The sequence below is a fragment of the Podarcis muralis genome, chromosome 17 (genome assembly GCF_964188315.1).
Source record: "Podarcis muralis chromosome 17, rPodMur119.hap1.1, whole genome shotgun sequence".
In the NCBI taxonomy this organism is placed as follows: Eukaryota; Metazoa; Chordata; class Lepidosauria; order Squamata; family Lacertidae; genus Podarcis; species Podarcis muralis.
Genome location: NC_135671.1, coordinates 10233408 through 10246463, shown reverse-complemented (window position 1 = coordinate 10246463; position 13056 = coordinate 10233408). Strand labels below are relative to the sequence as shown.

General features: G+C 43.6%; 1 protein-coding gene across 5 annotated transcripts in view; it reads right to left on the bottom strand.

The window, feature by feature from the left end:
* Positions 1 to 13056, bottom strand: part of GAK (cyclin G associated kinase) — a 78552-nt gene that overhangs the window by 7101 nt on the left and 58395 nt on the right. For 4 of the 5 annotated variants that reach the window (XM_028713250.2, XM_077921340.1, XM_077921342.1 and 1 more), the window contains 5 exons: positions 7222 to 7359; positions 6175 to 6294; positions 4836 to 5075; positions 3656 to 3804; positions 1943 to 2119 (listed from right to left, as the gene is read on the bottom strand). In XM_028713250.2, the coding sequence (XP_028569083.2) occupies positions 1943 to 2119; positions 3656 to 3804; positions 4836 to 5075; positions 6175 to 6294; positions 7222 to 7359 (824 nt within the window). The remainder of the gene's footprint in view (positions 1 to 1942; positions 2120 to 3655; positions 3805 to 4835; positions 5076 to 6174; positions 6295 to 7221; positions 7360 to 13056) is intronic. The other variant, XM_077921341.1, reaches the window with a different exon arrangement.

The window sequence follows — 13056 nt, the reverse complement described above, 5'->3', positions numbered from 1 at the left end:
CTCTTGTGCCCGGCACAACAACAAGCCAGGCTGCCAGGAGGAGGGGAATCTCCTCTAAATCCAGCATAGGGATGCAGCTAGCTGATGCTACAAGCCTCCTTGCAGACTTATATTTATTTATTTGCAGGCTGGTAATGTTTAGGGCAGTGTTTCTCAAACTTGGCTTCCCATGTCAGTTTGCATTTCTTAGTGTAGTAGGTATTGATCTGATGTGTAGAGATCTTTCCTATTCTACTTAATCCAAGAGGGTTCTGGAAGCTTCTCTGCGTGAAAGAAACAAGCAGGAGGTTCATGGTGTTTGGGTTAGTCCTTCAGACTAACCCAACAAAGCTGAGCACAGCTGGCTTTAACTGGTTCTCTTATCTCTTCTGACAAGGTCATGCTAACTATAAAAGAAAGGCCAGAAAGACCCTGGGTTTCAATTTCTCTTTCTATCTCTTTACCTTCTGGTGTGGTGTTCTGTACATAGCATGCTATATAAGGTTTAGTCTTATACGTTATTGTAAGTTTAAGTTAAGTCTGCAGCAACTGGATTTCTTATGGACAGTGCCAATCCTGAATGTATTGGATTTGTGACCATTATGCCCATTTGCCTTCAGGAGCAGTAAAGCTTTGCTGGATGAAATACAATTGCCTCTTGTCTATTTTCTGGGAATCCTGCAACGTGTTTAAGTTTTTACTCTGCTAACGATACATTGGAATCTGCTCTGGTTCAATATTGAACAGAATTCTGTGACATCCCAGCTGTTGCTGGACTGCAACTGCCAACATCCTCGGGATCACTGGTCCTGCTAGCTAAGGATGATGGGATTTGTAGTCCAACAACAGCTGGGGAACCAAGTTAGGGGCTTATCTGCAAAGCTTCTGTAAGCTGCTGAGTGTGCTGCCACAGAGCGGATTCAGGAATTGTGCCCAGCTGTAATAGACACTGTACAAAGTTTGTTTATTTTTTTAAAATGTTATATACTGCTTTTTGTAAACTGCAGATAGGTAAATGAAACTTCTATGCAGCTTACAGAGAACAGGAAATGGATATGGATAGTGTAAAAAAAACAAAAATAGAAGGTAAAAGCAATTCCTAGAAAGACTGCGCTTGCCAGATGCTTATTATTAGATCACAGCGTTTAAGGAAGCTATTGTTGCTATTTATTAAACTTATTAGCACAAAGTCCCTCAAAATAACTTACAACAATAAACAATACATGTTAAAACTGATATAAATCAAATCAGAGAAAAATCTAAAAATCATTCATATTTTTAAAAAGGCAGGATAAAAACATCCCACCCACTGAAGGGAGTCACAGATAATTATAAGCCAAAACGCCTGGAAGAAAGGAAATGTTTTTGTCTGGCATCTGCAGGCAAGTAATTATGGTGCCAGATGAGGCTCCATGAGGGCAGCATTCCACAAGCTGAAAGCAGGTAACCCGGATACCCTTGTAGGAGTTGGAGGGAAGTACCTAACTTACTCAGCCTCAGAGCCTTCCTTGCTGGTAAGGCCCATCTCCCTGCAGTTCCCCACTCTGGCTAAGAGATGGCAATAGCAGCACATTTAGCATCCCTCTGGTCATCAGTTTTAAGACCCATGGCTGGCTCAAGTCCTGACACATTTGCTGTGCTGTGTGTTCCATTGCGTATTTCTTTGGACCTCTGCAATGCCTCCTACAGGCTCTGGTTGAGCTGTTCTAGGTAGGAAGTACCTACCTAGTGGATCACAGACTCATAAGAGTTGGAAGGGATCCTGAGGATCATCTTGTCCAACCCCCTGCACTGAAGGAATATGCAGCTGTCCCTTATGGGAATCGAACCTGCAACCTTGGCATTATCAGCACCACGCTCTAGCAAACTGAGCTACGCAGCTTGAGCAGGGAGCACTCAGCACCTTAGGACTATAGCAGTAATTTGGCACTAGCAGTTTGTCAAATCTGCCAGAAGCACGTACCTTATCTGGATGTACAACAAGCACTGCCTTCCTATAGTACTTCTTGACTTGATCTGGGGTAACCAGGTCAGCCATGCCGACCTGCTTCCATTTGGTCTCGCCTTCCCAAAGCACAGTGTGAAGAGTAGATAATAAAGCTCTTATATTCCTCTCTTTTCCATCAATCCAATCTAGAATCTAGAGAGAGAGAAGTTCAAACAGAAGTATAGTGTTATTTTATGCACAGTGACACGCTGTTATTTTGATTTGATTCTAGTTTAGAAATTATTTATTGTAACTGTTAAGAGTGAATTTCAGTTTAATTATTACTTGATGATATTTAATTTTACTGTGTACCACGGTATTCTAATGGATTACTGAATACTACTTTATCTGATATAAATCGTTTAAAGTTATGTTTTTAGTATGACATTTCTGTATCGCATCAGATTGTTATAAGGTGTGTGATCTTTGTTGTTTCTTCGGCTTGTAAACTGCCTTGCATATAGTAAAATAGAAAGGCAGTGTACAAATTAAAAGTGAAATGAAATGAACAAGAAGTATAGGTCTTTGGCTCAAACAGGCAATCCCAAACTCCTCTACCTGTTCACTTCCAACAGAAGAGAGAAGTCTATTCATGCAGAGGAATGCAGCCACAGAACTTTCTGTCCCTTACCCTAAAAGAAAACCCTCAATAAAGCACAAATGAAGAAGCCCTCTCTAGCAGCAGCTCTGGGTGTGTATGGGGGTGAAATTATGTGTGCATGTATGTACACATGTACGAATGCATGCATCTTCTATCAGTCCTGCTACTCCCTAAAGCACAGGAGGTCTTGTACATCCCTGCTCCGTATCATCTTGCTTGTTGCCTCAAACTCAAACCCAAGTTGCCTCAAACTCAAAACCAAGTTGTGGAAAACTTCTGAAGCTGAGTGATATGCCTCCAAACCACTGCTTCACCAGGTCCAGTACAGATGCTCTCTCCCACTGTAAGGTGTCTTTCGCACCTTAAGGTCTTTGAAAGACCTTTTAAAAAGCTCTTTTTGATGGGAGATGCCAGGGACCTTCTGAAAGCCAAGCACATGTGCTCTGCCACTGAGCTACAGCCCCACTTAGGGCCAAATCCAGGAGACTCGTTTGATTTGCACCCCAAGCTCAAAAGAGGCCTCAGGTTTTAGCCACTTGGCATTTGATAAACTTTGCGACTCGCTTTTATGCACACCAGACCAAAAAGGGACACGCACATTCGGCTTACAGCTGCAAAATTAGGCAAGTCAAATGCATGACTTGGTAAAAGGAACATCATTATTATTATTATTATTATTATTATTATTATTATTATTATTATTATTATTATTATTGTTACGTGTTAATGTATTTTGTTACATTAAAGAGTTTACAATTTTCACAAATATTAATAAACAGTATGCCAGTTCTGATGGCACAAGGTTAGACTGAAATCTCTCTGATCAACTAATTATATAAACACCCCCACTCCTGTTTGGTGCCTTATTTTTTCCCCACAGATCCTCATTTTTTATTTTTATCATGGGCTAGGGACCTCCAAGGGGGCCTGGCCCCCACTTTCCCCTCTCAACCAAGAGCCATGTATCATCCAGTGACCGCCCTCCTCCACATTTATGCTTCAACTTCCCCCACTTAGATGGCACACCGCTGCTTTTCCAAACACCAGAAGTTGCAGGATGAGAACTATTTGGTATAAGAACAGCCAACCTTTAGTTTCAGAGGGTCCATATCTTTAGACATTTCTTGCTTTCTCATCTCAGCAATGGTCTTTGGTCCTTTTCTGTCGGTTTTAGCTGCAAACCCTTGATTCGACAAAAGATCCTCAAAATCGTTTTCTGAAACTTTGGGTTTTTGTCCTAGCAAATGAGATAAAAAGGATTAGGCTCCCAGTTCACTGGTAAGTGACACAGAAGTGAAAAGTCTTAAATCATATATATGTACAAGAAGCCACATGCATCATGCTTAAATTCCATCCAAACCCTATCACCTGGGAAAGTGTGGGATCACATTGTTACTCAGAAGCAAATGCAATCTTCTGCAAAGGGGCTTTACAGACCAATGCAGCGACTAGATCAAAAAAATCTTTTCTCCAAGGTATATCATGGATTATGATGATTTTGCTGTACACTGATGGTATATTTTTGCTGCTGTTTAATTTGGGTTGGCTGTCTAGGCTATTGTATGGCTTCTGTCACAAAATTAAAAGACGCCTGCTTCTTGGGAGAAAAGCAATGACAAACCTAGACAGCATCTTAAAAAGCAGAGACATCACCTTGCCAACAAAGGTCCGTATAGTAAAAGCTATGGTTTTCCCAGTAATGATGTATGGAAGTGAGAGCTGGACCATAAAGAAGGCTGATCACCAAAGAATTGATGCTTTTGAATTATGGTGCTGGAGGAGACTCTTGAGAGTCCCATGGACTGCAAGAAGATCAAACCGATCCACTCTTAAGGAAATCAGCCCTGAGTGCTCACTGGAAGGACAGATCCTGAAGCTGAGGCTCCAATACTTTGGCCACCTCATGAGAAGAGGACTCCCTGGAAAAGACCCTGATGTTGGGAAAGATGGAGGGCACAAGGAGAAGGGGACAACAGAGGATGAGATGGTTGGACAGTGTTCTCGAAGCTATGAACATGAGTTTGACCAAACTGCGGGAGGCAGTGGAAGATAGGAGTGCCTGGCGTGCTCTGGTCCATGGGGTCATGAAGAGTTGGACACAACTAAACGACTAAACAAACAACATGGCTTCTGTTGCAATGCACTGTTCTTTTTTTCTGATTCATACCACACTTTATGGTTTCAGATTTTGTATGTCACTTGGAGACTCTTGTATGCCAAGCAATTAATATATGCAAAAAATAATCATCATCGGGTTTAGGAACATACCAAAGCCAGGTACCCTGATGCCTCTCTCTTCTCGTCCTCCAATGACACTGAAATTCACAGTGTAGTTGGCTTTCGGCTGCGCACTCGGCTTAGCTTGTTCTGGCGCCTTTGGCTGTGCCTGGGGTTGCCATGATGTGCCAGCAGGTTGCGTTTTGCTTGCCTGCCATTGGTTCCCTGCTTTCTGAGAGGGAGTGGACTTTGGAGCAAAACTGCCGGTTGAGAATCCGCCGCTAGAAGCCCCTGGAAAGCAAGGATCAGGGTTTTGCTTTTTAATTTAAAAAGATATTCCATTTGGTTTAAACCTATCAAAACAAGCATGCCAGCATCTTCTGTCGCAAGAATGGATGGGGAGCCTGTAGTCCTTGCAACGTTGGACTACAACTCCCATCATCCCTCAGCACTGACCGTGGGAACTGAAGCCCAACAATATTTGGAAGGCCACAAGTTCCCCAACCTTGCCTTGTAGCTAGTCATGTAGTGGTTCCTGAATGCATCCCCCGCTCCCCAGCATTACTTCTCAAAGACGGTCATAACTTCTTTACAAGCAACCAAATTCAGATGCCAGGATGCAAATCTTATGGCATGATGCTGCTCGGTTTCAGCTTTCTGCCTAGATCTCTCAGATTCACGGGTGGTGCTGTGGGTTAAACCACAGAGCCTAGGGCTTGCCGATAAGAAGGTCAGCAGTTTGAATCCCCGCAACGGGGTGAGCTCCTGTTGCTCGGTCCCTGCTCCTGCCAACCTAGCAGTTCGAAAGCACATCAAAGTGCAAGTAGATAAATAGGTACCACTCCGGCGGGAAGGTAAGCGGTGTTTCCGTGTGCTGCTCTGGTTTGCCAGAAGCGGCTTAGTCATGCTGGCCACATGCCCCGGAAGCTGTACGCCGGCTCCCTCGGCCAATAAAGCGAGATGAGCGCCGCTACCCCAGAGTTGGCCACGAGTGGACCTAATGGTCAGGGGTCCCTTTACCTTTAAAAACGGCACGAACTAAAAACTTCACAAGTTTAAAGGGCTTTGGTTGCCTTGTACAAAAAGCCTACAGGCACCAAACGTGACAGCTAACACTCAGAACATGTTCTGAACATGTTCTCTGCATGGCTGGTTTGAGGAGTGATGAGAGCGAAAGCCGCACAGCACAGAGGGGTATCCTGTAGAGGTGCCCCAGTAAACTGAACAAACACCAAACAAAGTAAGGAAGGACTCATGTATCAAAATGACTACATTTTTATTTTACAGACCCGCTCCAGCATTTTAACTACATTATCCACCCTGAATGTACAGGATAAACACACTCTACTGGAACGCTGTTCTTCCTTTTATTAGTGACTTAAACACTTACCTGGAAGGCCGGTTCTCAGGTTAGCAAGGTCAGCAAATGGGTCAAAGTTCTGTGATTTTGCTTGACTGAATGAAAGGCCTGAAGTGGCGTTTGTGGGTCCTCCTGTCGTAAAAGCCGGGCCTATGTAATAAGACACAATTATTACGCTCTGCAAAATATCACATGGGTGGCTGCAAATACTGCTATGCCACAGTATTCAGCATTCTTCTGAATCAATGGATGAAATATGCTTCTGTTCATTCCTTACGACAGACACTTCTGCATGCTATGATCTGTATGTGTATATGTATATGTATATGTGTGTATATATATGCATACATACATACATACATACATACATATATATATGGCTTTTTGTTTAACAATGCAGAGGGGCTTGGGAATTTTGATCTTGCCTGCTCTAATCTTTATCAAATTAAGACAGTTTACATTTTGGTGTTAATTGTTATCTGTGTGCTTTTTACATCGAATCACACACTCACCTGAAACAATCTCCTTTTATATTGTTCCAGTCCCAGGTGAATATGACTGATAAAAAAGCATGCTAGGCTGTGCCTTGTGTATGCTGTCAACATTCAGTTAATGCTTTAGAAGGAATAAGGCAGGGACAGCTGCATTGCTAACCACAGTTATTAGGCTGTCTGTCAGTATGCTTTTTATTATGCTTATATTACATTTCTATCACTGATGTTCTGCAATGTGTTTTTAACGTTGTATACCGCCCTGGGAACTTCTGATAAAGGGGAGGAATATAAATTGAATAAATAACAGTAGTAGTAGTAGTAGTAGTAGTAGTAGTAGTAGTAATAATAATAATAATAATAATAATAATAATAATCTGCCTTGCAGTGTGAGGTGGGAGAGACTCCTGTCTGACAGCCGCTGCTACTCTATGTAATGGGCTCGGTATAAGGCAGCTTCCTATGTTATTTGATAAAAATCCAAGACTATTACGCGACCGAGTGTTTCACATACACACAATGTTTCGGCAGCTCTGCGTATACCGCCAGCTGCCAAATAAAAGGAAGCGACTCCCTTGCACGATACCTTCCAAAGTGGACTTCTTCGGTGGTGTGGGCGCCGCACTGCTAATTGCCGGGGTATCAGCCCAGGAATCCCAGCCGCCTAGAAGGTCAGGCTGGCTTGTGGAGGAAGCCATTTTAGGTGGGTCTGGTGTCAAATTCCCTAGAGGGATGCAAACCAAAATTCAGGGATAAGGTAAAAGCAGGCAGGTAACGCTGCGTAATCTTAACAAGGAATACAGATTCAAATGCAGCAATTATACCGGATTTATTTTTTTTAAATTATCTCTTAGAAATCAATTAGAGTTTGTTAACACACACATACACATACACACACTCTGTTCCAGCAGAGCTCTTTTTATGACATTATAAACAATAACTTGGGACGCGGGTGGCGCTGTGGGTAAAACCTCAGCGCCTAGGACTTGCCGATCGTATGGTCGGCGGTTCGAATCCCCGCGGTGGGGTGAGCTCCCGTCGTTCTGTCCCAGCTCCTGCCCACCTAGCAGTTCGAAAGCACCCCTAAGTGCAAGTAGATAAATAGGTAACACTTTCTAGCGGGAAGGTAAACGGCGTTTCTGTGTGCTGCGCTGGTGCAGGCTCGCCAGAGCAGCTTCATCACGCTGGCCACGTGACCCGGAAGTGTCTCCGGACAGCGCTGGCCCCCGGCCTCTTAAGCGAGATGGGCGCGCAACCCCAGAGTCGGTCACGACTGGCCCGTACGGGCAGGGGCACCTTTACCTTTACCTTAAACAATAACTTGGGGTCACCCAAATGGCTTGGCAACAGCTTCAGAGCAGATAAAATACAGCTCTTCTTCACATGTGGAACTTAACTTATGGAATTCAGTACAGTGGAACCCAAACACTGCAAACCTGGAAGTAAGTGTTCTGGTGTGCGAACTTTTTTTGGAAACCCAGCATGCTCCTTTTTGAGTGTTACACTTCTGATTTGAGTGCCACACTTCGGTTTCAAGTGTTACATTGAGGTCTGTCTGTTTTTGCTATTTATTTTGCATTTTTGTTTTTGCGGCTCTTTTGCTTTGTTTTTGTGACTGCGTGGAACCCAGTTCACCTGCCGATTGATTGATTGATTGTGTGACTGCAGTGCATTGTTTATTGCTTTCATTTTATGGATCAATGGTCTCATAAGATAGTAAAATTCATGTTAAACTGCTGTTTTAGGGGTTATTTTTAAAAGTCTGGAACGGATTAATCCATTTTGCATTACTTTCTATGGGAAAGCGCAACTTGGTTTTGGAATGCTTTGGTTTTGGAATGGACTTCCGGAACGGATTAAGTTTGAGAACCAAGGTACCACTGTACTTCAAGGTGAAGAACCCCACCACTAGCTTAGATGACTAAAAACGAACTTCTCCTTCATCAATTTGTCTGTGAACAGCTATTTGGCCATAGAACCCAAAGAGACCCTGTCTGCAGAGAAGCAATATGTCATGAATAACCAATAAGCTCTCAAACCTGGAAGAAATGTGGTTGTCGACCATTTCTCTAGACCAGTGTTCCCCAACCTTGGGCCTCCAGCTATTTTTGGACTACAATTCCCATCATCCTTGACCACTGGTCTTGCTAGCGAGGGATGATGGGAGTTGTAGTCCAAAAACAGCTGGAGGCCCAAGGTTGGGGAACACTGCTCTAGACCAGGGTTTCCCAAACTTGGGTCTCTTGCTGTTTTTGGACTACAGTTCCCATCATCCCTGACCACTGGTCCTGCCAGCTGGGGATGGTGGGACTTGTAGTCCAAAAACAGCTGGCGACCCAAGTTTGGGAAACCCTGGTCTAGATGAAGGTTTGAACTGATCCAGCTCAAAAGGATCTTATATTGCGCTCTGAAATGTTACATGAACTGTAAACCGGCCATCCTAGCACAAACATTTTGTCATATAACTCAAGGAGATTACGTACAACCAAGATATTTATTCTTCTCCAGAATCCGATAGTATGGAAACAGAACTATAAGCTATGGTAGCTGGCACCCAGCTGAAAACAGATTAGCCGTTAATGTTAACATATGCTTACTTACTTACTTTCTTTAATTTAAAAAAGTCACACCTACAAAAGATTTGCTTTGCAATGCGAAATATTTATCCAAATTTCAGCTACCATCTGTGATCACCTAATCAAAATAATTTGTTGCACTTTTCAAATAATTGAATCGCAGCTGCAGCTGAGTCTATAGCTGCACTCAAAATAGTATGAGCCAAATCGGTACGTTGATTGTGGCTCCGTTCTAAAATTATTTACTGGACATTCATCTGATACAGAAGCACTAAACCATAGCCTACAGGACTATAGATCCAGATCCCATAACTAACAAACTTCCCCTTCCCTGCGCATCTCTATCATTCCAAGAAATGAAAGCTATTAACACAGGTCATTAGTGCAGCCTAACAGGTGTCCCTGAGGCCTTGTTGCTCTGTGTGTCCAGCTAAAAGTTCTCTCTGGACAACCAAGACACAGGCTAGAGTGTCACAGGAGCTTATGCGGGTGGCGCTGTGGGTTAAACCACAGAGCCTAGGACTTGCCGATCAGAAGGTCGGCGGTTCGAATCCCCGCGACGGGGTGAGCTCCCGTTGCTCGGTCCCTGCTCCTGCCAACCTAGCAGTTCGAAAGCACGTCAAAGTGCAAGTAGATAAATAGGTACCACTCCGGCGGGAAGGTAAACGGCGTTTCCATGCACTGCTCTGGTTTGCCAGAAGCGGCTTAGTCATGCTGGCCACATGACCCGGAAGCTGTACGCTGGCTCCCTCAGCCAATAAAGCGAGATGAGCGCCGCAACCCCAGAGTCGGTCACGACTGGACCTAATGGTCAGGGGTCCCTTTACCTTATCCATGCCACTACAGGAGACTGTGCTTAACATAGGAGGCTGCCTTACACCTAGTCAGAGCTTTGGTCCATGAAGCTCAGTACTGTCTAGACTGACTGGTGGTGGCTCTAGTTTCAGGCAGGAACTGGAGACACCAGAGATTGAACCTGGAAACTTCAGCATGCAAGGCAGATGAACCACCAATATGCTGCGGTCCCTTCTCTGCTGGCGACTAAAGATTACACTGAGTCCTAAAGTGATCACAAGAGTAGCACTTAACCACTAAAAGTTAGAGTTGCCCGAAGCCAAGGAGGGAGGCATCTCAGGTAGAAGGCTTTCAAGCAGTTTTAACCTGCTTTATAGCAGGGGCAGTTATAGAAACTCAGGTATACAAGCTAAGGGCCAAATGGCTCCTTAAAGCAAGGTTGCAGTCACCAAAATGGAATGTCTAGTTGCCATTCTGGGTAAGACGGCTCTAAAGTCTTATTTTTCAAATGATGGGCGGACTGTGATTGATTCTCAGTTAAACATCTGGCTAGTTCAGATGATGACCTTGAGCTAGGTGAAGGGCTTTGAGAACTTCAAGAAGAACAGTCACCTTATCTAGGGACAGTCCACATATATACAGTGGTACCTTGGGTTACATACGCTTCAGGTTACATACACTCTGAGTTTACTCAGAGTATGACTAATATTGGATACAATCCTATATTAAACAGCTAATTGAATTCCACTTTCTATTATCAGCGTTGAATACCTATTACAGTGCTACCTCAGGTTACATACGCTTCAGGTTACAGACTCCGCTAACCCAGAAATAGTACCTCGGGTTAAGAACTTTGCTTCAGGATGGGAACAGAAATTGTGCTCTGGCGGTGCGGCGGAGCAGGAGGCCCCATTAGCTAAAGTGGTGCTTCAGGTTAAGAACAGTTTCAGGTTAAGAACGGACCTCCGGAATGAATTAAGTACTTAACCCGAGGTACCACTGTATTGGCCTATTGCTATTCCAATTTCTTTTTCTTAATGGCAATTGCTCAGGCTGCACAGAAAAAGCATTTTGGCTCCTGAAATCCATTCCAACTGTGCAGATAAAATAGAACTGATAGAATTCCACAGGATGGGGCATCTGTGTGTGAAAACAGTCCAGATCCATTGATCCCAAGACATGCACCTCCAGATGGCGGAGATGTCAGGCACCACCCTGGCACTCATGAATCCTCACTTGGTCGCAAGTGGTCAGTCGAAAGGGACAAAATGTGCCTGTTACCTGGCTAATTTCGAACACTGGACAAGGTGGGCACAAATCAGCCTTTACAGAACACAGTTCCACATGTTGCTTACTCCTGCTCATGATGAAATGTTTAGTACAGTGGTACCTCAGGTTAAGTACTTAATTCGTTCCGGAAGTCCGTACTTAACCTGAAACTGTTCTTAACCTGAAGCACCACTTTAGCTAATGGGGCCTCCTGCTGCTGCCGCGCCGCCGGAGCACGATTTCTGTTCTCATCCTGAAGCAAAGTTCTTAACCTGAAGCACTATTTCTGGGTTAGCGGAGTCTGTAACCTGAAGCGTATGTAACCTGAAACGTATGTAACCCGAGGTACCACTGTAACTTGCACCCAAAACTTATTAAGCTTATGTCAAGTATTTATTTAGAGCACGGATATCACAACTACTGTTCACTGTTAAAATGGGTATGTGTACAGAGATCATTTAAGAAAAGACACTGAGCGTTACATTTATGCTGTAAGCCCCAATAACAGAAATCTCTGTCACTGCTGTACTAACAGATCTCCAGCAAAGCCTTAAGACAACTGTGCTCTGAAGATCTTTTAATTCTCTAATTAAAGACGACAACCAGGATGTCCTGAGGAGGAAGACACAGGTTCAGCATGACATAAGATTTAAGCCTGTCTAAGACTGATACACATACTATCGCTTCGCAATCCAGCCACCGCCATCTAGAAGAGGCATGATGATTTCATTTAAGATTTGTCTCCTTGCGTTCACCACCTTAGGAGCTCTTATGCAGGACCACAAATTTGGTGGCCAGTCTTTCTAGAGAACGCAACACTGAGGAGTCTGGGACTGTTCCAACTTTGGAAAAGACAATATTGAGGTAGATGGAATAAGGATCTGTCTCAACATAAGGCAACTGTAGATGTATGAGTTAATAAGATATGAATGGGAAATGTGAATAAGCAGAATTCTGTACATGACCATTCAGTATGCATGTAGGCCAACACAACAGAGAATGTGCATGCACGTGGCAGCATATGCAGAGAATCTTGTAGACTGGGCAATATGTATAAGTCTCCAAATGGTATCAAAGAAATGCTAATTCAGTTTAGGGATTTCATGCATTGCTCAGTCAATGAGAATTTCCACTATAACGTCCACACTTCACATTGCAACTCCTATTAATCACATCTTTTGTGATTAAAAAGGACAACAGTACTAGTAAATCATAATACAACGACACCAAACAGACTAAACAAAAACAGTCGCCAGAAGAATTTCACAGAAAACCACTGTAAGTTATTTTCAGAAGCTGGTAATGGAAAACATGTAAGTCTTGAAACAAGATCATAAGAGCAACTTGACAATGTGAAAACCTTGGTTTCACTATCAGCCAAGGAGATAACTTGTGCTGGGATGGTACACTGAGGCATGAATAGATGACCGCTTCAGTAATGGCTTTTTAAGTTTGCTTAATTCATGCATTGCCTTGGTCCTGTCAGAATGGCCCATGAAACAGAAACCCGGCTTACGTCAAATTGAACAATTTGCCCACCTGCAAATATTGTGCCCTTGAGGCCTTCTCGCTGGTAAGACATCTGAAGGCAGCCCCGTATAAGGAAGCTTTTTAATCTTTTACTATGTTTTTATATATGCTGGAAGCTGCCCAGAGTGGCGGACAACCCAGTCAGATTGGGGGGGGGGGTACAAATAATATGTTGTTGTTGTTGTTGTTAAGTTCAGAACCAGACAGAAGCAACCTATGTCCCAACAAGTCCCCGCTCCAAGCTTTCAAAG